The sequence below is a fragment of the Stomoxys calcitrans genome, chromosome 2 (assembly GCF_963082655.1).
Source record: "Stomoxys calcitrans chromosome 2, idStoCalc2.1, whole genome shotgun sequence".
NCBI classification, from domain to species: domain Eukaryota; kingdom Metazoa; phylum Arthropoda; class Insecta; order Diptera; family Muscidae; genus Stomoxys; species Stomoxys calcitrans.
In genome coordinates this window covers 235327819-235351263 of record NC_081553.1, presented here as the reverse complement: position 1 = coordinate 235351263, position 23445 = coordinate 235327819, and the positions used below count along the sequence as shown (strand labels likewise).

The 23445-nt window shown below is 40.7% G+C and overlaps 4 protein-coding genes and 2 long non-coding RNA genes across 9 annotated transcripts; 2 read left to right on the top strand and 4 right to left on the bottom strand.

The window, feature by feature from the left end:
• The first annotated feature begins 1992 nt into the window (after positions 1-1992).
• LOC106089574 (AP-1 complex subunit mu-1) lies at positions 1993-3762 on the top strand. Of its 3 annotated transcripts, XM_013255453.2 has the most exons (4): positions 1994-2043; positions 2098-2182; positions 2261-3094; positions 3158-3762. In XM_013255453.2, exons 3-4 carry the CDS (start codon positions 2273-2275, stop codon positions 3614-3616), a joined length of 1281 nt encoding a protein of 426 aa, XP_013110907.1. In that variant the 5' UTR covers positions 1994-2043; positions 2098-2182; positions 2261-2272; the 3' UTR covers positions 3617-3762. The 3 variants fall into 3 exon arrangements, with proteins under 3 accessions (XP_013110906.1, XP_013110907.1, XP_059219555.1); XM_013255452.2 differs by having other exon boundaries at positions 1993-2034; positions 2098-3094; XM_059363572.1 differs by having other exon boundaries at positions 1995-2043; positions 2098-3094.
• Positions 3763-3812: 50 nt separating this feature from the next.
• LOC106089573 (2-oxoisovalerate dehydrogenase subunit alpha, mitochondrial) lies at positions 3813-5706 on the bottom strand. The gene is made up of 5 exons (XM_013255451.2): positions 5530-5706; positions 4928-5465; positions 4702-4867; positions 4442-4645; positions 3813-4376 (listed from the first exon to the last, which is right to left on the bottom strand). Exons 1-5 carry the CDS (start codon positions 5590-5592, stop codon positions 4034-4036), a joined length of 1314 nt encoding a protein of 437 aa, XP_013110905.1. The 5' UTR covers positions 5593-5706; the 3' UTR covers positions 3813-4033.
• Positions 5707-5984: 278 nt separating this feature from the next.
• Positions 5985-20711, top strand: LOC106089575 (probable tRNA (uracil-O(2)-)-methyltransferase). Its single transcript, XM_013255454.2, has 4 exons — positions 5985-6317; positions 19022-19068; positions 19133-19428; positions 19501-20711. Exons 1-4 carry the CDS (start codon positions 6088-6090, stop codon positions 20593-20595), a joined length of 1668 nt encoding a protein of 555 aa, XP_013110908.1. The 5' UTR covers positions 5985-6087; the 3' UTR covers positions 20596-20711.
• Positions 6867-10472, bottom strand: LOC131995239 (uncharacterized). The gene is made up of 4 exons (XR_009397310.1): positions 8757-10472; positions 7958-8688; positions 7559-7677; positions 6867-7475 (listed from the first exon to the last, which is right to left on the bottom strand). It is a non-coding gene; the product is annotated as an uncharacterized LOC131995239 (long non-coding RNA).
• Positions 17446-19019, bottom strand: LOC131995240 (uncharacterized). The gene is made up of 3 exons (XR_009397311.1): positions 18544-19019; positions 18146-18264; positions 17446-18062 (listed from the first exon to the last, which is right to left on the bottom strand). It is a non-coding gene; the product is annotated as an uncharacterized LOC131995240 (long non-coding RNA).
• LOC106089576 (RNA-binding protein with serine-rich domain 1-B) lies at positions 20654-22041 on the bottom strand. Of its 2 annotated transcripts, none has more exons than XM_013255455.2 (3): positions 21905-22041; positions 21672-21848; positions 20654-21617 (listed from the first exon to the last, which is right to left on the bottom strand). In XM_013255455.2, coding segments are annotated over exons 1-3 (1032 nt in total). In that variant the 5' UTR covers positions 21907-22041; the 3' UTR covers positions 20654-20764. The 2 variants fall into 2 exon arrangements, with proteins under 2 accessions (XP_013110909.1, XP_013110910.1); XM_013255456.2 differs by having other exon boundaries at positions 20654-21602.
• Between the last annotated feature and the right edge of the window lie 1404 nt (positions 22042-23445).

Genomic DNA, 23445 nt, shown 5'->3' with positions numbered 1-23445 from the left:
GTTCGGGACTTGGCGTGTCCCGGACTCAAGTATGATATTCCTCTAGCAAATTACGTTAATTTTGTTGTATACAAAGGCTTTTTTGGCCTCCATGATAAAAGTTATTCGCTAAAATCCATGCACAATTGCTAAAATCACAATTTTCTGCCGTAGCTAGCGATATAAAATGGTTGATAATTTCACCGTAGCGCAGAGGTTAGCATGTCCGCCTATGACGCTGAACGCCTGAGTTCGAATCCTGGCGAGACCATCAAAAAAATTTTTCAGCAGTGGTTTTCTCCTCCTAATGCTGGCAACATTTGTGAGGTACTATGCCATGTAAAACTTCTCTTCAAAGATGTATCGCACTGCGGCACGCCGTTCGGACTCGGCTAAAAAAGGAGGTCCCTTATCATTGAGCTTAAACTTGAATCGGACTGCACTCATTGATATGTGAAAAGTTTGCCCCTGTTCCTTAGTGGAATGTTCATGGGCAAAATTTGCATTTACAATTTCCGTACTTTTTAAATTTGTCACTTTGAATTTAGAAAAAGTTGCTGTCGAAAGTTAGCGACACCATTAATTTCAAGCAGGTATAATTTTCTGCCGTCGCTAGCCGCAGAAAATCGTTGATAATTTCCAAAATATATTTATTTACAGCTAATGTACCGCAAACAGCTGAGTAAAATTTTTTCTTCCAAAGTACACTATCTGTCAACGAGTTTTCATAGCGTTCGGTTGTGTGTGCTTATCGTTAAGAGCCATAACACACACAAACAACGAAAAATGTCACGAGCTAGTAACATACTCAAAATCAGAGTTGCACCAAACACTGATTTTGACAGATAGTGCCATCGGTTTTTGTTGTTGGCCAACTGCTCCTACCTATAGCGCAGTATGCACCTCTGGCGAAATTTTCATTACCATTAGAAATACACTGACATATCTAAACGACATTTTCGTTAGTGGTGCCGTTACCGAAAATTCTCTTGGTACGCATCTCAAATGAAATTTTCTTTGCGTAACAGCGTGTCATAATAGGACTTGGTGATTTTTTTCTTGCAACTACGAATCAAAATGTATGTTTCAATAGCTTCATGCAACATGAAACCAAGTTATTTGCAAATAAAAACGAATAAAAGCAGCACTATGTACTTTTTTAGCCACAAATGATTAAAATTCGGCCAAAATTATAAATCGATATTTGTCGCCAGCTTGTATTAAACACAAGTGGTGATATAAAGTCTTGGCTGCAACCATGACATCATTACCAGGTAGTGTAGCGTAAACAGCTGAGTACAATTTTTTCACGCTAAGTACACTATCTGTCAACAAGTCTTGGTTGTGTGTGTGTATTATAGTTAAGAACCATTACATACACAAAAAACGAAAAATTGCGCGAACTAGTAACATACTCAAAATCAGAGTTGTACTAATCACTGATTTTGACATATAGTGCACTCAATATTTTGTTTCTGGGCAACTGCCAATACCTGTAAATGAATATATTGTATCTTAGCTGAAACCGAAAATTTCGCTAGAGGTGCATACATGACATAATTTACAGGTAGTGTTCCGTAAACAGCTGAGTGCAATTTTTTCTCGCGAAGTGCACTATCTGTCCACGAGTTTTGGTTGTGTGTGTGTGTTTTATAGTTAAGAACCATACACACACAAACAACGAAAGATGGCGCGAACTCGTAACATACACAAAATCAGAGTCAATCCCATGGCAGCCGGTTGTACGTACTGGATTGATCCGATGAATTCCTTCATCGGCAAGGGCTGTCGCGTCAGTGTACCACACACTGCTACTACAACAACAACAAAGTCAGAGTTGCACTAATCACTGATTTTGACGTATAGTGCACTCAATATTTTGTTGTTGGGCAACTGCCAATACCTGTAAATGAATATATCTTTGGTGCATACTCAGCTTCTAATTAAATGTATCTAGATAATTTCCCTACTTGTTAATTTTTTCACTTTGGGTCACCCTGTGAATTACAAGAATTTTTGTTATCGAAAGATAGCGACTTCGTTAAATTCACGCAGGTAGTCGACGTAAGGTTTTTCAGTTTTCTCGCTAAATATAAATTTATATTTTATTTTTTATAGTGCACTATATTTACATCGTCGCCTAGTTTCGTTTCAACAAAAGTGGCTCAACTTTAATTTGAAACCAATGACGTTTGGCTTTTAGGTAGTTCGAAAGAGTATTTGTTTTGTTTTACTGACTCATATTTTTGTGTATTGACTGGACTACTTACTTTGACCAAAGTGGCAGAATAAGATGTCTTCGTCAGCCATATATGTGTTGGATGTGAAGGGAAAGGTGTTGATATCTCGAAATTATCGGGGAGACAACATGGACATGGCGGTAATTGACAAGTTTATGCCATTGCTAATGGAGAAGGAGGAAGAGGGCATGATCACGCCCATTTTGCAAACGGCGGATTGCACCTTTGCCTATATAAAAACAAATAATTTGTACATCGTTTCCACAACACCCCGCAACAAGAACGTAAACATAGCCCTTGTATTCGTGTTTCTGCACAAGATTGCTCAAGTATTTATCGAGTATTTTAAAGAATTAGAAGAGGAGTCCATACGTGATAACTTTGTTATAATATACGAGCTGCTGGATGAGCTTATTGACTTCGGATACCCACAAACAACTGATTCCAAGATACTTCAGGAATATATTACGCAAGAAGGTCATAAGCTAGAGATACAACCCCGTATACCGATGGCTGTGACAAATGCAGTGTCGTGGCGCTCAGAAGGTATTAAATATCGGAAGAACGAAGTGTTTTTGGACGTCATCGAATCGGTTAATTTACTGGCAAACGCAAATGGAAACGTTCTTCGTAGCGAGATCGTTGGTGCCATTAAAATGAGGGTCTATCTGTCTGGCATGCCAGAACTGAGATTGGGTCTCAATGACAAGGTCTTGTTTGAAAGCACTGGTCGAGGAAAATCCAAATCGGTGGAACTTGAAGATGTCAAGTTTCATCAATGCGTTCGACTTTCGCGTTTTGAAAATGATCGAACTATTTCTTTCATACCACCCGACGGCGAATTTGAATTAATGTCGTACAGGCTGAATACACACGTATGTAGCCTTATAAGTATACTTTGTAGTAGATGGTGGTTATGTTTAATTTCTTTATTTCAGGTTAAACCGCTGATATGGATCGAATCCGTCATTGAACGCCATGAGCATTCTCGAGTTGAATACATGATCAAAGCCAAATCTCAGTTTAAGCGACGCTCTACAGCCAACAATGTTGAAATAATCATTCCGGTACCAGCTGACGCCGACTCTCCAAAATTCAAGACGACAATTGGAAGCTGCAAATATGCTCCCGAACAGAATGCCGTTATTTGGACAGTCAAGTCTTTTCCAGGCGGCAAGGAGTATTTAATGCGAGCCCACTTCGGTCTACCGAGTGTTAAAAGTGAGGACAGCTTGGAAGGCAAACCTCCTATACAGGTTCACTTCGAAATACCTTACTTTACAACATCTGGAATTCAAGTGCGCTATTTGAAGATCATAGAAAAAAGCGGCTATCAGGCTTTACCCTGGGTGCGCTATATTACACAGAATGGAGACTACCAACTACGCACCAATTAAAAATATGTGGGACATATTGCCTTGGGTTTTGGACATTAACATAGTTCTATTTTGTGTTCGTTAAGATTTTATTAAAGGTTTTTATTGATTGCCCATAACTTCGTTCATTCCGATTAAAATAAATACATATGTGTGTTGCAATTTCATTGAAATATTTCATTTGGTCCTAAACAAAATGAATGAAGACCTTTCTAAATGATAGTTTTGTTAAAATTTATTTTCGTCAACAAACAAATGTAAGATATAGTTTTCCAACTAACCAATAAAGTATGAGCTAATTGATATACGCAAAGTTTCTCAAGTACAGTGAACTTTTTAATCGAAATATAATATACACATTGCTACTTAAAAACTAATAAATGCACTTTAAAAGATTCCCGTGTTGGGTATTAGAATAGCATTCGCTGCCAAAACAATTTAATTTTTGAAATGCTTCAAAGGATAGAAGTCGCTATGTGCAGCTATGTGCTTTTCCAATTCTTGCATTTGTTCTTTCAAATGCTGTGGTACTTCGTCATAAACACCTTCGAACATTTCCCTCCAATTTGGTTTCAACTTTTTCTCCGAAACTGAAATCTGCTTTAAGACCTGCTTACGAATGTCCTTGACAAAAGCATTTTCTTCATCTTCGTTGAACCAGCCCTTCGTTCTCATGTATTTTTGAAGCTTGGATATGGGATGTTCCTTCGAGTTCCAAACTTCAATTTCTTCGGCCGAACGGTATGCAGTTGAATCATCTGAGGTGGAATGGTGGCCGACACTATAAGATATAGAATGTTTAATTACTTCCGCGTATGTAGACAGATTTAAATATACCAAGCATACCGATATGCCATGGCTTCAAATATAATAGGTTTATTTTCTCGCAAGACGTATTCACGTGCTTTCTTCATTGCATTGTAAACAGCAAACACGTCAGTACCATCGACACGCATGGTAGCAATTCCATAGGCAGGTCCTCTTCCTGCGATCCCATCCCCTTTATATTGTTCAGTTGATGGGGTCGAAATGGCGAAGCCATTGTTTCGGCTAGAATAGTAAAATCGTTTTAAATGGAGTCTTAAACGAGCAATTACTGCAAATACCAGAAAAGAATGACAGGACAATCCAATGTAGCAGCAAAATTAAAGGCAGCATGGGCATCTCCTTCAGAAGCAGCACCTTCACCGAAATAGCAAACAACAATTCGGTCATTATTCTGTTGACGCTTAAATGCGTAGGCTGCTCCCACTGCCTGTGGCATCTGGGTTGCTTGAAACGAAATACGAAATTGAAAATTTGATTCATGAAAAATCCCGGGTCCTAACTTACAAAGTGGACTTGAAATAGTTACAAAATTAAGTTCTTTGGAACCATAATGCACTGGCATTTGCTTGCCTCTTCCAATATCGGCATCATTGCCATAACATTGATCAACGAACTGTTCAATTGTAAAACCTCTCCAGACTAAAACGCCAGCTTCTCTGTACTGTCCGTATATCAAATCGCGCATCTCCAGAGCAGCGGCGCTGCCAATGTGACTAGCTTCTTCCCCAAAATTCGTCATGTAAAATGATATGCGACCCTGCCGTTGAGATTCGTACAAAATCTTATCCATTGTGTTAAGCATGACCATGTCTCGGAACATTTTCTTGACCAAACCTTCGCCTAATTGAGGATCTTGTGTTGAATCCACAATGACACCCTCTGAGTCCATAACACGGTAAATTGGAATCGGCGCAACATCGGTTGGCATGATCATTTCTGGTTTTGAAATAAATGGTGCTTTTGCACCAGGAAACGTAGATGGATCATCGGCGGGTACACTTCCATAACTTCTTACATGAAAGACTGGTGCAGCTGATATATTCTGTGAACAATTTTTATAATCACTTGTAAGTTTTCCTTTGCCAAATACTCATCAAATCACAAACCTTGAAATAAGACTGAATTTTTGCATATTGCGAAAATTTAGTTATTTGGCGGACGAAGGACATTCTCGGTCAAAATATTAACTACAAAAGAAGTGTGCAAACTGCAAATTATTTACCGTAAAAAATAAAACAATTTGCGAAAGTTAACAAAATTACATAAGAACGATTCTTGACACGAATCTGATCGTATTCAAATGTTGTGCTAATGCCACATGTACTGTTCCCAGTTTACGATTTGTGCAACGATAAATCATTGCATCTATTTAATTAACAATTACTAAATATGTTCAAACTACAGATATATTTATATAATTATTAAATGCCCAAGTTCTCTAGTTTACCATGCGTTCGTTCTTTTATTGCGAATATATTTGAGTTTTGCTTGATTTCTGTATTATTAAAATGTGCAAAGTTGACGATAAACCTTCATGTGTGAGTAGATCAGCCGGTCAATGGTCAATCAGCTGTAATCGAAACACCTCGTTTTCGCAAAGCATAAACAGTTCTTATTGAGTAAAAAACGAACTTAAAAGCAGATTGCAATTTGTCAATGGCAAAATGGCATCCACAATTAATAGAGAACAATTCTGGAGCGTCATTTCAATTCTTTTAAAGAACTACCATACAATAAATCGCACAATATGTGCCTGTGTTATTAAAAGGGTAGAAATTCTTTCGCAGACTGATGAGCAGGTCTCGGTTCCAACGGGAATGCTATTTAAGCACCTTCAGGATATTTCAAATAACCAAGATAGAGCTTGTGAAGGTTTTGTTATTGACATGAAATGTGTAGCGTGTCACCCTATGTCTGATTAGAGAAGAGCGACATCTGGGTTTGAACAGTCTGTTTTTTTTATGGCAGCTGGTGAATGCAACCCTGCGATACCAGCATATGTTACCTCCACATACAAAGGTAACTACTACAATGAAAATCGAGGAAACCATATGTTGTTTGTTTTTGCTATTTTGGAAAACAAAATTTTATGATGGTTCCTCGGTGGACATGATGGCTTGGGGGAACCATGATGGACAGTAAAGGGAAGATGACGAGTTCTTTTTGGATGGAGCCGTGCAAGCAGTAAGAGGTGGTGTACTCAAGAGTGTTGAAAGTGGTGTTTCAAAAAGAGAGAAAACTTTAAAAAAAAGAAAAGGTTATGTTGTGTTCTACAAACCTTTGATTGTGAGCTTGACAAACAAAAGAGAAAAAAAAACAAATCAGAATATGTGATGCCAAAGGCATAAAGTTTTTTATTTAAAAGCAAATAAATGTTCCTTTTTTTTGTGAAAGGAATAAAGGCTAGCTTTTGTAGTAAAAAAGCTGAAGTTACTTTAGATCAACTTAAAGCTAAATAAACTTATTAGTGCTAATTAATGCTAAGGAAAAAAGATCCTGTGAAATATAAAAAGCTTTGAAAAAGAACGTTAATTTGAGCCACGAATAAAACATAGCAAAGACTAAACAGAACAACAAAAACTTTTTGTCAAATAATAAATACCCACCTCTACTGCAATTTTAACCATCGTCATCCACGGCAACGTCAACATTTCCATCCTCAACAACATCATCATCTCATCAGCATCTCCAGCTTCATCATTGGTTCCACCGCCGCCATCTGCTCCAGTGTCCCCGAGGGAATTTTGCACCAGCAGCCCGTAGGTGCCAAGGTAGGCCGATGTATGCTCCTTTTTATATGTTCAATACTTAGAACGATACACAGAGAAACTTAGCTTGACACACATCCTGGAATAAAAATATAAGAAATAAAAAAAAAAGAAAACAGAATAACTTAGGCAGCAAACAGGGTAGACATTGGGTTTCATATCTGCAGTCCGGTGATTGAACGGACGATACAACCTAGGAAGTAGGGTGAGCTCATTCTAGGGCACTAGGAATACACTTTAAATAAAAGACCCTTTGGTCGTTTAATGTTGTCCCTGCAGGTTGGCTAAAAGAAAAAAAAAGAAAAACAAGAAATTATATATTTTTATTGAGGGTAAGACATTACACGAACTACCTATACATACTTACCAAGAACATAAAAAGGGAGATCCAGGGCACCTCCGCTACCAAATTGTCTTGCTATCCAGGGGAGCCGTCGTCGAAGCATTCCAGTCCGGCGATCTGACAGACGCAACAAAGGCACTTTTCTGAAAAGAAAAAAAAACAGTTATATATATATATTGTAATTTTTTTATTTTTTTTTTAAGTCCTTTTGGATTGATTTTAGAAGTTTGATTTGTTTTAATCTTTATCTAATTAATTGAATTTCTTACTTTGCATTGCCTTAAAATTGCGTTTTTTTTTTTGTTTTTGTAAATTGCAGTAATTATAAAGCTTTCTTTAACATTTAAATATTTTGATCAATGTTAATTTAACGTATAGAATCAAAATCAGAGGATGTAACCTCTAAATAAAGCCCATACATACCTTTTATAACGTAGAAATGAAATTCCACTTGGCTTAGTATTCTCATTTCGCTATGGAAGAGTAGATCATTAAGGTAAGGAAGGGGTAGTGCACCATGCTGTAGAGGGGGAACGGGGAGACGATTCTGGGGTATCCAAAACTGTTGGACAACGGATACCATGGTTGGGGTGGGCCGTCCAGGGCACTGTAGGATGTCTCAGTGCCCCCTGAAGAGCGAATCCATAGCGGTAAGTGCGAGTAAGAAGGCGAATAACGTGCCTGCCGTAAAGTAAGTATGACCCTGTGTTGTTATCCCATCCAGAGCTGGTTTCAATTTAGTTTTTTTGTCAGCTGTCTCTGGACATGGTGTGTTGGCAAGAACCGCGCCCCAGACTGAGCCACAGCCGGAGCTCTAACGCCAACAGCCAGCGCCCGCCAGCACACTATGTCCCCTTTCTCCGCTGAGACAGTTCGGACCCTCCGGGGTCCACGACAAGAATGGCGCCCGCAACATGGGGCCCGAGTTATCGGGTTGACCGCATCATTTTATCGCCACAGCCAGCAACTGATCGGATTTCGGTTACCGGATTGAGTCCCGATCGTAAGTTTTCAAAAGCTTGGATCGCGTGCCAAACTGGTGGTGACTGGAAGCTGGTTAGATGCAGGATGTGGCACGGTGTTTTACTAATCTTTAACTCCCGTAAGTCACGAAGTTTAAGGATTTTGGTATCCGCATTTCGTTTGCGACGGGCCTGAGGAGAGAAGGAGATGCCATTATATACAATAGTTAACTGCAATAGCCCAAATTACTTTTGCTTACCTGTCCGTCCGCTTAATACAATCATACCCATGAGCCAAAGCACATGAGACGTTGTTGGGTTTATCTTTATGTTTTCAACAACAGCCGTGTGGTTATGTCCGTAGGTAGCAAACGTAATACCAATATACTACAGCATCTCAGGGTCATACAATACATTACGGCAGAGAAAGCAGTTTCCGGATACGTTTGGAGAAGTCCTATTTGGAAACTTAGAATGCTTCGCTTATCCGCTTAGATTTGCTCTTCTCTCACTTGTTCCCCACCTTATAGTAGGATATATGCACTACACTTTCTACCTTGTTTGTGAATTTTGGTTTTCATATCTGCGTTTAAAGAAGAAGACATAATTAGTGTATTTAGAGTTTGAGTTGGCTGAATTTGGTAATTTGGAATTGTCATCAAGTTTAATTAGTAGTATAGGTTATAGGTTGGAGTAGGTTTAATGGTCAATACCAGAGCAAATAGTTACACTAGTGAGGTTCCTGATCCGACCACATCGGCTATGGCAACAACAACAACCACAGTAACCAACATGGCGACAGCCATTACGACCACAGCAGCAGCCTCGGCAATGGCAATGGCCACAACAACAGCAACAGTCACCCCCATGATGGTCACGTCCGCGGTTTCCAGTCCAGCCTTGTCGGTATCGGATATGTCGGACGTACGTATAACTCCGGACACGCCGGAGTTCAGCAGCTTGACAGCTCAGACGGTCCAGAGAGAACGTAGAGAGAACCGGGAGACGAATGCTGCACGCCAGGCGCTTTACCAAGCTCCACGAGAAGGAGGTTCCCTAAACGCGGTCATAGATTCGGCCATTGGTGTGGGACAGTTAGAGCTCATCAGGTTACTCGATGAGAAGTTGAGGCAGCTGGTACCCCAGCTTGTACAGCAGAGCTTGGCCCACTTAAATGTTCCGATGGGCACAGGCGTCCCACAGACAGCGACCGCACAACCAGCGCAGCCACACACGGCCGTAGGCCAGCAGATACCACCATCGAATCGAATTCCGAGAGGCAGCGAGTACCGAGAGCCAACAATGAATCAGTACCAAACCTTTCCAGCCGTAGACGCCCCGCAGGGACCACCGGATGGGTGGCCATCCCCTCATCCACCACCGGAGCAGTACCACCTGGGTGACAGAAACACATATCTTCCGGATGCCGTAAACGCGCCGGCGCCACATTACCCGCAAGTTTCGCCTATTCCGAATCGTCAGGCCATTAGAAGAATAGATGTGGAGAAATGGCGGGTGAAGTTTGATGGCACCACGAAGTCGATGAGCGCCGAGGATTTTATGTTCCGTATAGAACAGCTTCGGGAGGATTATCGGTGTGAGTGGGATGAGGTGCTGGTGAAGTTCCCACAGCTGCTGGAGGGACCGGCGGAGGAGTGGTACTGGATGCAGAGGAGGTTGGGGTACATTCGCAGTTATCCGGAATTGAAACAGGCATTCCTGGCGCAGTTTCGGAAGTTCGAGAGCGACTTCGATATACAGAGGAGGATGATGGACCGAAGGCAAGGGTCCCACGAGTCGTTCGAGGACTTCTGTAGCGCTATGCTGCGCCTTCGCCACCAGCAACGGGAGCCCATGAGGGAGGAGATGATGGTGGAGATGATGAAAGGCAATCTCAAACAGGCAATGGCGGCGCTGGTCTTTCCGATAAGAATGTATGGGTTGCAGCACTTCAGAGAGGAGTGTAGGAAGGCGGAGTTGCTGCTAGCGAATCAAAGGCAGTTCGCTCAGGCACACCGCCAGCAATTTGCCCCTAGAGTAAATGAGCTGGAATATGACCAAGAGGAGCCGGAACTGGAAATAGAAGCCATCAGTAGGCAGTCCAATTATATCTGTTGGAACTGCCGGGAGAAGGGCCACGGTTTTGTGGACTGCCCATCCACCACAAGGAAACTGTTTTGCTATGGGTGCGGGATGGAGAACGTGGTGAAACCCAAATGTCCGCGGTGTCAGGGAAACCGACAAGCGGGCCCGAGAGAGGGGGAAACGCGCCCGAAACCGATGCACCCCCAGTAGTAGCCGATCATGTGGAGCAGGACTCCGCTGGAGTAACTATTTTAGAGAATAAGGATAGGATTAAGAATGAATTGGAGAATGAATTAAATTCTGAATTGAGATTAAAGGAAATAACGCCTTGGACCATAAGGAGGGCGAAGTACCAAGAGGTTAGAAACAGAATTTTTAGCGAAGGTAACCTCAAGGTGAATAAGACAAGAATGGAGAAAGCCAGGCTCAGGTACAAGAAAAGGAAAGACCTTAGAAAAGAAATAGCCTCTGCGAAATTGTATGAGGGTGAAGATTCCCGGCTTTACATGCGGATAAAGATTGGTGAGGAAGAGGTCGAGGGACTGTTGGACAGTGGCGCCACGGTGAGTTGCCTTGGCCAGAATTGCATTGAAAGGGTCGAAAAGGCCAGGATTCCCATATTTGCATATAGAGCCGTAGTTCATACAGCGGACGAGACACCCCTAGAGGTCGTAGGCCGCATCCGAGTGAAGGTAAAAGTTAAGAAACTTGAGAAACAGATTGAGTTCTTTTTGGTCCCAGCCTTGAGCAAGGCCCTATACCTGGGCATCGATTTTATGAAGGCTTTTAAGTTGGTGGCCAGCGTCGAGAGTTTGTCCCTGGGGGCTGAAGAGGATGAAGAACCAGTTGACCCATCCCGTCACGCCTTAAACGAAGATGAGGAGAGAAGATTGGCCACGGTAATTGAGCGTTATCCATCCTTTGAGCATCGAGGTTTGGGCAAGACCTCTCTAGAGATGCACATTATCGACACTGCAGATGCGGAACCGGTAAAACAAAGGCACTATCCCGTCTCTCCAGCTGTGCAGCGCTTAATGTTTGCCGAGCTGGACAGAATGCTTGACATGAAGGTCATTGAGCCAAGCCAAAGCCCATGGAATAACCCGGTGACTTTAGTCCGAAAGGGCACAAAAAACCGACTATGCCTGGACGCCCGGAAGCTCAATGCCCTTACGGTTAAGGATGCTTATCCGCTCCCAAACATAGAGGGCCTGCTCAGCCGGCTTGGAGATACGCATTTCATTTCGAGTGTGGATTTGAAAGATGCTTTCTGGCAAATCCCGCTCGATATGAAAAGCCGGGAGAAGACCGCTTTTACCGTTCCAGGGAGGCCTTTATACCATTTTACCGTTATGCCTTTTGGGCTGTGTAACGCGGCCCAAAGGTTATGTAGGTTAATGGATAAAGTCATCCCTGCACATCTGCGTGAGAGGGTGTTCGTCTACCTGGACGACTTGCTAATCGTGGCTCCAGATTTCGGGACGCACCTAGAGCTGCTGAGACAAGTGGCTGTTCTGCTCACGCAGGCCGGCCTCACAATTAATGTGGCCAAGTCAAAATTTTGTTTCCGAGAATTGCGCTATCTGGGGTACATCGTCGGTGGAGGCCGGTTGAAGCCAGACCCTGGTAAGGTATCGGCCATAATGGATTTTGCCTTCCCCAAAAGTGCGAAGCAAGTACGAAGCTTCACGGGAATGACTGGGTGGTACCGCCGGTTTATAGCAGATTATGCCACAATTGCCGAGCCCATTTTTAATACATTGAAAAAGGGGAAGACCTTCGAATTTGGAGAGGCAGCGAAATCTGCTTTTGAAAAGTTAAAAGAGGCTCTTACGAGGAGTCCCGTCCTGAGGCACCCCGATTTTGAAAGACATTTTTATGTCCAATGCGACGCTTCGGATGTGGGTGTGGGAGGAGTTCTTTTTCAAAAGGACGATGACGGCGGAGAGCACCCAATAGCCTACGTTTCAAAGAAGTTAACGGCAGCTCAGAAAAATTATTCCGTAACAGAGCGAGAGTGTCTGGCGGTAGTCGTGGCACTCAAGAAATTCAGGCCATATATTGAGCTTATGCCCTTCACGGTAATCACCGACCATTCGTCCCTAAAATGGCTAATGTCCAACAAGGAGTTAAGCGGACGATTGGCCCGGTGGAGCTTATTGCTTCAAGGGCATAGCTTTGAGATTGAGCATCGGCGAGGAAGCCAGAATGTGGTGCCTGACGCTCTCTCACGGTATAATATGGATGAGCTTGGTTTCTGGCGCTTGTTGGACATGGACGCACCGGAGTTCAGGGCCGAAAACTACCTCGAGAAGGTAAGGGTGGTCGAGGAGAATGGAGAAAGGTTGCCTGATCTTCGCGTTAAGGATGGTCGCCTCTATAAAAGGACGGTTCCGGTGACCACAGATATACCCAGCGAAGAGTTCGCCTGGAAGCTATGGGTACCAGAGGAGGTAACCTCGGAGGCTATCGCCAAGGCACATAACCCACCAACGGCCGCCCACTCAGGCTTTCACAAGACCTTGAGGCGTTTGAAGGAGATGTTTTACTGGCCGAATATGGGTGCTCAAGTGCGAGCTTACGTGCAGAGATGCCAGACATGTAAGGAGTCGAAGCCTAATTTCCAGAATATGCAGCAGCCCATGGGTGAGGAAGTCCAGATCGATAGGCCGTTCCAAAAAGTCTATGTAGATTTTCTGGGGCCTTATGTTCGGTCGAAGACCGGAAATTCGTTCATATTTATCGTTCTGGACCACCTCACCAAGTTTGTTTTGCTCAAACCCATGGGAAGGGCCACATCGCGCAACGTAATCCGGTTCTTGACGACAGAGGTTTTCCATAAGTTTGGCGTGCCTGAGACCCTGATGTCTGATAACGGTAAGCAGTTCACGAGCAAGGATTTTACTGCTTTCCTCGAAGCCTATGGGGTCACCCATTTCAGGACAGGTCTTTACTCGCCCCAGGCTAACGCTTCGGAGCGAGTGAACCAATCTATACTGGCAGCAATAAGGTCCTATTTGCAGGAAGATCAGAAGGAGTGGGACCAGAATATCTCGGCCATCGAATGTGCCCTGCGATCTTCGGTACATGCTTCCACGGGTATGACACCATATTTTGCTCTATTTGGAACAAATATGGTAACTCATGGAAGCGTGTACAGGTTGGCTCGCCAGTTAGATGTCATGAAGGACCCGGAGTATGCCGCTTTGCCTAAGGCTACCCAATTGGAACTCGTAAGGGAACGGCTTCGAAAGAACATATCGAAGGCCTATACAGGCAGGGCCGTTAAGTGTAATACAAGGGCTAGAGCGGTTCGATTCTTCCCGGGTCAAGAGGTATACCGTCGAAATCACCAATTGAGCGATTTTAGTAAGGGCGTTAATGCCAAACTCAACAAAAAGTATTTGAGATGTCGGATTGTACGCCCGGTGGGAAGATGTCTTTACGAGATTGAAGACTTGAAAGGCAGGACAATAGGGGTATACCACGCGAAGGATCTTAAGCAATAGGCATAACGATGATAGATCGCTATACTACGGCGACACCTTTGATGAGGAAGTAGCAATCACTTACCTGGTTTATGGTACTTTCCAAATCCTCCTTAGGAATCCAAGGATAGTAGATGTAAGGCAATAGAATAGTAGGCTGTAGGATAAGTATTGAAATGAATTAGAATTTGAATTATCTTTTAATTTTAGATTTAAGGATACTTAGCTTTAGTTTTGGCAGGCACGCAGTTTCTGGGTTAAACTTAGATTTTTTTTTTTGTTCGCCTTGGGCGGCAGTTTAGGCGAAACCGTCTATAGATGGTCAGTTGAATTGCTTCCATAAAATTCCTTGCAAGTTACATCCCATGGTCAACAGGCGGTGAAGGACGTGTGTGTGTGTACGATGAGTAAATGGACCTAGAGGATTGGAACTTTATACTTACCTTATACTTACCTGAATTATCCGTCGGGGACTGAGAGCGACGAAACTCGTGGTCTTACGCAGTCGCGAGTGCGGGGCCGCCAGGAGTGTTCCAGTGGTGTAATGTGCACAGGGGTTAGAACGAGGTAGTGCCATTTCTCTCTGCCTATCTGGGGTGCCTCGACCGCCGGAGAGCTCGCTGTCAACCTCGCAGTGGGTGACCCGTCTTTCTATCACTATGGCATCTTGGACATGGAGCGCGAGTTGCGGCGGAAGGCGTTTTGTCCGGACGAGAGATTGTCATCTTTCGATGCCGGCCCCAGGAGATCACTCAACCACGGTAGAGCCTCTTGACGACCTCGGTGTATGTCGGGCCGACCCGTCTTTCTATCGCTATGGCATCTTGGACATGGGGCGAGGGATGCCGTGGTGAGTGCAAGTAGGGGGCTGAGAGGAGTAATAAAGAATACGCCGTGGCGTATTATTTATTTGACAATTACCAGTTCATCTGCCCTGGGCACATTATGTCGCTGGTCCACGTCTGGTATGGTCCGTGCTCTCAAGCGAAGCGGCCGATGCGAGTTTGGTGTCGTTGCAGCATCTGGAAAGAGAACCAAGAAGAAAGTTTGTTTAGTCAAAATGCAATTTTTTTTTCTAAAATTATTTATTATTTTAAGATTTTCCTTTGGTTTGATATTTTTAATTTTTTTAGAGGAATTTTTGTTTTTATTTTTTTTTGTTTGAAGTTTAGAATTTTGAGGAATTTTTGCTTTTGAATCTCATTGTATTTTTATCTTTGGGAGCTTCGTAGTTTTTTTTAGATTCTTGTTTTTTTTTGTCATTTAAAGTTTTTCTGATTTAAATTAGCGGCTTGTTATTTTCACTTATTTGACCAAACGAAAATAGACTTCAATTTTGTTTATATTGTTTTTTTTACATTTTTAACTTTGGTGTATGTATTTTCACTGAAATAATTCTTTTGTTTCACATTAATTTCATTCAAACATTTTAGCTTTGGTTCCGAAAATTTTCTTTGGTAGAGTTTTTTATTTTTATTTCGAAAATTTCTAATTTTCCATTTCCTTTAATTTTTTTTGTGTTTACACAATTTTTATAAATTTTCTTTTATTTTTTTTCCCGTTTTCCAAGTTGAGATTTTACCTTGATTTTACTTTAACTTTCTCACAACACTTTCACTTTGCGTTCATTGAACTTATAAATGATTCACAGCATTTCATTATCGTTCGGTTTCTTTCGATCTGTTTAAATCACAAGAAGAAGAGAGTGTTAACACCTGTTCTATGTTTGCATTACATTAGGCACATGACACACACACATTTTCCGCAATTGTTTTTGTTGGTTTCTCACACTTCACTTTTTGCGGAGTAATTTGTCTTGGCACTCAGTTTGGTTTTAGCACCCCCACCTCCATTCATGATTTGAGTGGTTTACAGATGATGGTAGGGATACCGTAAAGTAATACGCACTTAAAGTCACACACACTTGCACATCAAATTAAACCGTTTTTTTTTTGGTTGAATTTTTTTTAGTTAGTTTTTTTTGTAGGTTACGTTTTGCAAACCACATATGATTTGTACATAACCACTTAAATTTATTTTTCTGCCAATTTTCACTGTTGGTTATTAAAAATTTAGGTTTTTACCTTTTTTTTCCTATTAATTCTTTGTCCGGCATTATTTACTGGCCGGTGCCTGTTATTTTGGTTTACTGCCGTTTGGTTCCATTCACACACACACAGCACCGTATAACAATTTTTATCTTATAATTCACTTTTTCATGGGAATTCCTCCACGGCCGGCATATAATTTTCTATACATTACACTTTTGTTTATTTACATTTCATTTTTATTGCGTTTTGTTAGGCAAGTAGAGTTTTTTTATTAAGTTTTTTTTGGCGTAGTTACTCGTCCATTCATTTCTATACACACACACACGCACACGCGTAAAGTTTACCGCACTTTTTTTGGTTTTTTTTGGACGCACCTTGTAATTTTTTTATCCAAAGCATTTTTATATGCTTATTTTATTTTATTTTTTTTCGTTTTTATTTCACAATATTTAGTTTTACCACTTTTACTTACCTTTTAATTTAAATGCTTATTCAGCATATTTTTTCCGTCCGTCCGCTTTAGTGATATAATTAATTTGATCAAGGTATGTCTAAGGAAGGTATAACTGGTTAGTCGAGTACCGGATAGGTACTACTCGACTCAAGGTATACTTATAGCCCAAGGTACATTTATTGGAGAAGAATTACTTTTTCTTAAGGAGGCTACACCCACTGAGATAGGTTTGACTAATGCTACGTTCACACGTTATGTTATTATATACATGACAAAAATTTGTTTTTCCCTCCCATCCTATGACGGTGACGTCTAAAGGATGATTGGGTTTGTAGCGTGTCACCCTATGTCTGATTAGAGAAGAGCGACATCTGGGTTTGAACAGTCTGTTTTTTTTATGGCAGCTGGTGAATGCAACCCTGCGATACCAGCATATGTTACCTCCACATACAAAGGTAACTACTACAATGAAAATCGAGGAAACCATATGTTGTTTGTTTTTGCTATTTTGGAAAACAAAATTTTATGATGGTTCCTCGGTGGACATGATGGCTTGGGGGAACCATGATGGACAGTAAAGGGAAGATGACGAGTTCTTTTTGGATGGAGCCGTGCAAGCAGTAAGAGGTGGTGTACTCAAGAGTGTTGAAAGTGGTGTTTCAAAAAGAGAGAAAACTTTAAAAAAAAGAAAAGGTTATGTTGTGTTCTACAAACCTTTGATTGTGAGCTTGACAAACAAAAGAGAAAAAAAAACAAATCAGAATATGTGATGCCAAAGGCATAAAGTTTTTTATTTAAAAGCAAATAAATGTTCCTTTTTTTTGTGAAAGGAATAAAGGCTAGCTTTTGTAGTAAAAAAGCTGAAGTTACTTTAGATCAACTTAAAGCTAAATAAACTTATTAGTGCTAATTAATGCTAAGGAAAAAAGATCCTGTGAAATATAAAAAGCTTTGAAAAAGAACGTTAATTTGAGCCACGAATAAAACATAGCAAAGACTAAACAGAACAACAAAAACTTTTTGTCAAATAATAAATACCCACCTCTACTGCAATTTTAACCATCGTCATCCACGGCAACGTCAACATTTCCATCCTCAACAACATCATCATCTCATCAGCATCTCCAGCTTCATCATTGGTTCCACCGCCGCCATCTGCTCCAGTGTCCCCGAGGGAATTTTGCACCAGCAGCCCGTAGGTGCCAAGGTAGGCCGATGTATGCTCCTTTTTATATGTTCAATACTTAGAACGATACACAGAGAAACTTAGCTTGACACACATCCTGGAATAAAAATATAAGAAATAAAAAAAAAAGAAAACAGAATAACTTAGGCAGCAAACAGGGTAGACATTGGGTTTCATATCTGCAGTCCGGTGATTGAACGGACGATACAACCTAGGAAGTAGGGTGAGCTCATTCTAGGGCACTAGGAATACACTTTAAATAAAAGACCCTTTGGTCGTTTAATGTTGTCCCTGCAGGTTGGCTAAAAGAAAAAAAAAGAAAAACAAGAAATTATATATTTTTATTGAGGGTAAGACATTACACGAACTACCTATACATACTTACCAAGAACATAAAAAGGGAGATCCAGGGCACCTCCGCTACCAAATTGTCTTGCTATCCAGGGGAGCCGTCGTCGAAGCATTCCAGTCCGGCGATCTGACAGACGCAACAAAGGCACTTTTCTGAAAAGAAAAAAAAACAGTTATATATATATATTGTAATTTTTTTATTTTTTTTTTAAGTCCTTTTGGATTGATTTTAGAAGTTTGATTTGTTTTAATCTTTATCTAATTAATTGAATTTCTTACTTTGCATTGCCTTAAAATTGCGTTTTTTTTTTGTTTTTGTAAATTGCAGTAATTATAAAGCTTTCTTTAACATTTAAATATTTTGATCAATGTTAATTTAACGTATAGAATCAAAATCAGAGGATGTAACCTCTAAATAAAGCCCATACATACCTTTTATAACGTAGAAATGAAATTCCACTTGGCTTAGTATTCTCATTTCGCTATGGAAGAGTAGATCATTAAGGTAAGGAAGGGGTAGTGCACCATGCTGTAGAGGGGGAACGGGGAGACGATTCTGGGGTATCCAAAACTGTTGGACAACGGATACCATGGTTGGGGTGGGCCGTCCAGGGCACTGTAGGATGTCTCAGTGCCCCCTGAAGAGCGAATCCATAGCGGTAAGTGCGAGTAAGAAGGCGAATAACGTGCCTGCCGTAAAGTAAGTATGACCCTGTGTTGTTATCCCATCCAGAGCTGGTTTCAATTTAGTTTTTTTGTCAGCTGTCTCTGGACATGGTGTGTTGGCAAGAACCGCGCCCCAGACTGAGCCACAGCCGGAGCTCTAACGCCAACAGCCAGCGCCCGCCAGCACACTATGTCCCCTTTCTCCGCTGAGACAGTTCGGACCCTCCGGGGTCCACGACAAATGCTTACCAAAGAAACAGCAAAACAATATCGAAGCCGTTGGTATATTGGGTATGTGGCCTTAAGCGAATTTTCTTCAAACAAATCTTATTGCTGGGCTAGCAATTTTCTTTAGACTTTCGCAAGGATTCATTTAAATTTACATTTAAATCCGATGACATGGATGATTTTGAAGTCAAGTTTCGCAACGGCGACTTCAGCATAGAAAATCTAAATCCGTTGGCTGATACGGAACGATCTGTAAGATGGTTCAATTATGTTTTAAAACCTAAACTTTTGAAGTGGGTTCTTTCAAAAGGTAAAAATACAGAAACTGCTGGAAATAATGGTTCATTATGCTTGGTCGACATTGAAAAATACAACTGTCTTTACAAGGAACTAAAAAGAAAATACAGCGAAAAAGCTTTGCAGGTAGATATGCATAAATAAAACTCAAACGTATGTACATATAAACACTAAATAATGTTCATTGTGTTCTTTTAGTTATGGAACGAAGCAAATGAGTCAACGGATCCATTAAAGTTTATATATGAAGATTTAGCAATAGCGGCATATCTTATAACGCTGTGGCAAGCCAGTGATTTAAATAATACTTCGGTGGAAGCATTTGCCGACTTAGGTTGTGGTAACGGTCTCCTTGTCTATATTTTAATAGAAGAAGGTTTTAAAGGTTATGGCTTTGATGTTAGATCACGAAAGATTTGGTCTTACTATTCCAGTAATGTTGCCCAATATCTGTACGAACAAACTATTGACCCACTGAATTTTAATTTACCAGTTGATGTAAATTGGATAATTGGAAACCATTCAGATGAACTTTCGCCGTGGGTTCCAGTTTTGGCTGCAATTAACAACTATCGAATGAATTACTTCCTTCTGCCCTGTTGCGCCTTTGAATTCTCCGGTAACAAATTTCAAAGGAGAAATTCTTCGGTTTCTACTTACAACGATTTCATTACGTACACTCAAAATATATCCATGCAATGTGGATTTGAAACCGAAAAGGACCGCTTGAAAATCCCAAGCACTAAACGAATGGCACTTATTGGTCGAAGTCGTAACTATTCCTCAACTATGCACTTAAACAAAATTAATGATATAAAACAGTTTGTGTGCGAAGAGAAACAAATGCACCCAAATTTCACACAAGATGAAATTAAATTGCGAGGCAAAGTAGAACTGGTTCGCAACTGTACGCAGATTGACGAGGCCGTAATAAACAACATTGTCATGAAAATATTTCTTCTGCTCCTGAACGGAAACAGCGCCACTGCTAATACCTCTAATGAAGAGTGGTTGGTTGGATGTACATTAGAAATGACAAAAATAGCTGAAAAACTAGGAAAGGAAGATTTGAAGCAAATTAAATCGGAATGCGGAGGTCTTAAAACCTTGCTACGTAATAAACATGAAATCTTTGAAATTGTTAAGCCAGACTTAGTAAAAATACGCAGGCCACAGTATAAGGTTGCGAATAGCCACATACCAAAGACCACCAAGAAACGTTTATGCTTTTTTCACGAAAATCATCCACAAGGTTGTCCTCTTTCAAACGAAGAATGCACCTTTCTTCACTAATTTCAAATTTATTATTTGATGAATTTTAATTATTACCTGATTATAAAAATTATATTCATTAAAATTTACGATGTATATTTGATACATACATTATATATGTTTTTATGGATTCGTAATTTATAACTTGACAATTTATTTATTTTTACAAATTGCCTGTCTTGGTAAATTATTAGCGGGAACTATCTGAACTGCTGCGTCTACGTCGTCGAATAGGAGTTCGAGAACGTCTGCGAAGTGGTGAACGACGTCCTCCACGCGGAGGTGAGCGCCTGTTGTTTCTGTTAAATCTGTTGAAACGGGGAGATGCCCGCCAGCGCTCGTTTCCTCGTCTATTCACAGGCGAAGGACGTCTTTGTGGAATTCGAGCTTTCGGGGTTAGTACAGCTGATACATTAATTTCTTGCCCATCGATTTGACCACCATCCATTTGCTTTATGGCAGCTTCACATTCCTCGTGTGTAGCGTACTCCACATAGGCAATACCACGACCAAAGTTTGGATGATAACGGTCGGTTGGAAATTCTACATTTTTCACTTCCCCAAAGCAGCTGAATATCTCGACTACATGGTCCTTAGTAACATTTCGAGTTAAACGTCCAATATGAATGCGTGTGGGTTTGGGTGTTTGTGAACGTTCTCTAACTTTAGGAGCAGGACTACGAGAACGAGTACGTGTACGGTCTCGAGGTTTAGCCACCGGGCTACGCGATCTTTCACGACGTTTTGGTGGCGGCGAGCGAGACCTGGTCCGCTCTCTAGTCTTTGGAGGGGGACTGCGTGATCTTGATCGCGTGCGCTCTCTCACAGGTTTAGTAGGTGGACTTCTAGAGCGTTCACGACGCTTTGGTAGCGGACTACGGGAACGCTCACGTCTTTTGGGTGGTGGACTGCGAGAATGAGAGCGGGAACCACTTTTACGGGAAGAAGAAGATGACGAAGAAGACGAAGAGCCGCTAGAACTTGAGGAGCTTGAGCGCGATCCTGAACCGGAACTGCTGCGAGATGAGCTGCTGTCCGATGAACTGTTCGTAAATATGAGGTTATAAAAAAAATATTGTTTCCTCCACGAATCTCACCTGTCACTTGAATCACTGCTGGAAGATGCACTTCCCCGCCTCCTTCTATCACGTTCTCTTCCACGGTTAGTCGACGACGAACTCACTTTGTTGTTAGCAACCTTTGCAACATCTTTGCTGCTTTCCTTAGTATCTTTGCTTTTTTCTGTTTCTCCGGGAGGAGAAATATCTCGTGCCCTGAAATAAAAACCTCACATAAGATTGAAATCTATATTTCAATTATACATACGTACATGCTTATCCCTTTTAATCAAGAATCAATAGCTTTGCAAATATTCGGAATTCCTGAATTTCCTTACTATAAAGAAAATATTAGACGAACAAAATTACTCAATTCGGGTTTTTCCGATAACAACGCGTCCCTTGAAATATTTCAAAGCCGAACTGGTACAACGGCGATGGTAGGCTGCCGCCAATCGGATTCGAAACCCAATCAAAGAGGTAAAGCGGTTTTCAAGGGAAGATAGGATGGACTTATAAGGTGATGCCATGAGAACAGATATTTTCGTAATGTTTCAAAAAAGTCATAAATTTCCTACAATTTTAATTCCAAATGTAATTGAATGCCCACGAAATGGGCCGAATCAACTCTGTTTCAATACTGTTGTATTTGTTGTGTGTTGTTTTTTGACTTTTTTGTTTGTGTTCTGATAAAGTAGAGTCCGTCGGATTCCGCAATAATTCAGTATGCATTTTCGCAGTGAATGAAATCAGTAGAAAGCTTAAACAGTGCTTTTATTTTATCGAACATACATGTATATAAAAAAAAAACAGTAAAATACATATGAGCAAAAGTACAATTTATTATTATTGTTTTGATTTTGCAATAAAGTTGGTACTATATTCGGTTTTCGTGGAAAAACTACAATTAAAAAAAAAGAAAAAAATATTAATAGAAAGCGTTAATTTCGCTATAACTTGTCTTTTTTCATCTAGGGAAAATGTACATTTCAAGACGCCCAAAAAGACCACAACCACAGTCGCTGCACAGAATGTCGCTTTCTTACGTAAAATAAATGCGATCGCTAAACTTCTAATTGCAACTATGTGTTTGTTAGTGTTAGTGTGGTCTTGCTTACATGTACGTACTCAGGGTGGAAAAAAATAACTATTCGTGGATGCATAAATAAGAAAGTATTTGTATATATTATACATAAGTAAATATACTTCTGAAATAAAAAAATAAGTGTTTCTGTCATTACAAGCTATTCCAATAAATCTGTACGAAGTAATAACGATTGTGAAAGAACGTGTTGTGCTTTCGGACATGCAACTAAAACAACATAAAACCATGTTTCAACTGCTGCAAATTTTTCAAAAAAAAAAAAACGTAGTACCAGTCTACAAATGCTTGTTAACAAAAATGTATTTTTTTTTGTAAGATCTTAAACGATGTTTTATTTGATCCGATATTCCACACAGTGTAGTAATAATGCAAATACAACTTTAAAACATATTTGAAGAAAATAAATTAAGATGTCAGGTTTTTGTTTGCATTCTCTTTGTTGTCATCTTCCTTCTCAAATATTCTCTGTTCATAAACGCACATGGATACACACACGTACACAAATTTCTTTGTGTGTGTTGGCTAAACGTCGACCGTCAAACCACCTTCAATTGTTTCGCCATGATACCAAGCGTTTCTTGCTACGCACGAATTGCTAAAGATCATCTTATTTATGTCATTTCCAAACCTAATTTCAATAGAAATTGGCAATTATGTGGTTTAGTATGATTATAATAAAAAAAAGTTCTCTAATTTACGGACTGCAAA

What these genes read in the sequence shown, in the direction of transcription:
- LOC106089573 (XM_013255451.2), bottom strand. Translation starts at nt 5,592, where the DNA reads ATGTCCTTCGTCCGCCAAATAACTAAATTTTCGCAATATGCAAAAATT. An exon ending in TGTCCTGTCATTCTTTTCTG is followed by an intron (nt 4,646 to 4,701) that starts GTATTTGCAGTA and finishes TTACTATTCTAG; the next exon opens with CCGAAACAATGGCTTCGCCA. An exon ending in TTTGAAGCCATGGCATATCG is followed by an intron (nt 4,377 to 4,441) that starts GTATGCTTGGTA and finishes TATATCTTATAG; the next exon opens with TGTCGGCCACCATTCCACCT.
- LOC106089576 (XM_013255455.2), bottom strand. An exon ending in AGCAGTGATTCAAGTGACAG is followed by an intron (nt 21,618 to 21,671) that starts GTGAGATTCGTG and finishes ATTTACGAACAG; the next exon opens with TTCATCGGACAGCAGCTCAT.
- LOC106089575 (XM_013255454.2), top strand. Translation starts at nt 6,088, where the DNA reads ATGGCATCCACAATTAATAGAGAACAATTCTGGAGCGTCATTTCAATT. An exon ending in TTTGTTATTGACATGAAATG is followed by an intron (nt 6,318 to 19,021) that starts TGTAGCGTGTCA and finishes CCACGACAAATG; the next exon opens with CTTACCAAAGAAACAGCAAA. An exon ending in ACAGCGAAAAAGCTTTGCAG is followed by an intron (nt 19,429 to 19,500) that starts GTAGATATGCAT and finishes GTGTTCTTTTAG; the next exon opens with TTATGGAACGAAGCAAATGA.
- LOC106089574 (XM_013255452.2), top strand. Translation starts at nt 2,273, where the DNA reads ATGTCTTCGTCAGCCATATATGTGTTGGATGTGAAGGGAAAGGTGTTG. An exon ending in CGTACAGGCTGAATACACAC is followed by an intron (nt 3,095 to 3,157) that starts GTATGTAGCCTT and finishes TCTTTATTTCAG; the next exon opens with GTTAAACCGCTGATATGGAT.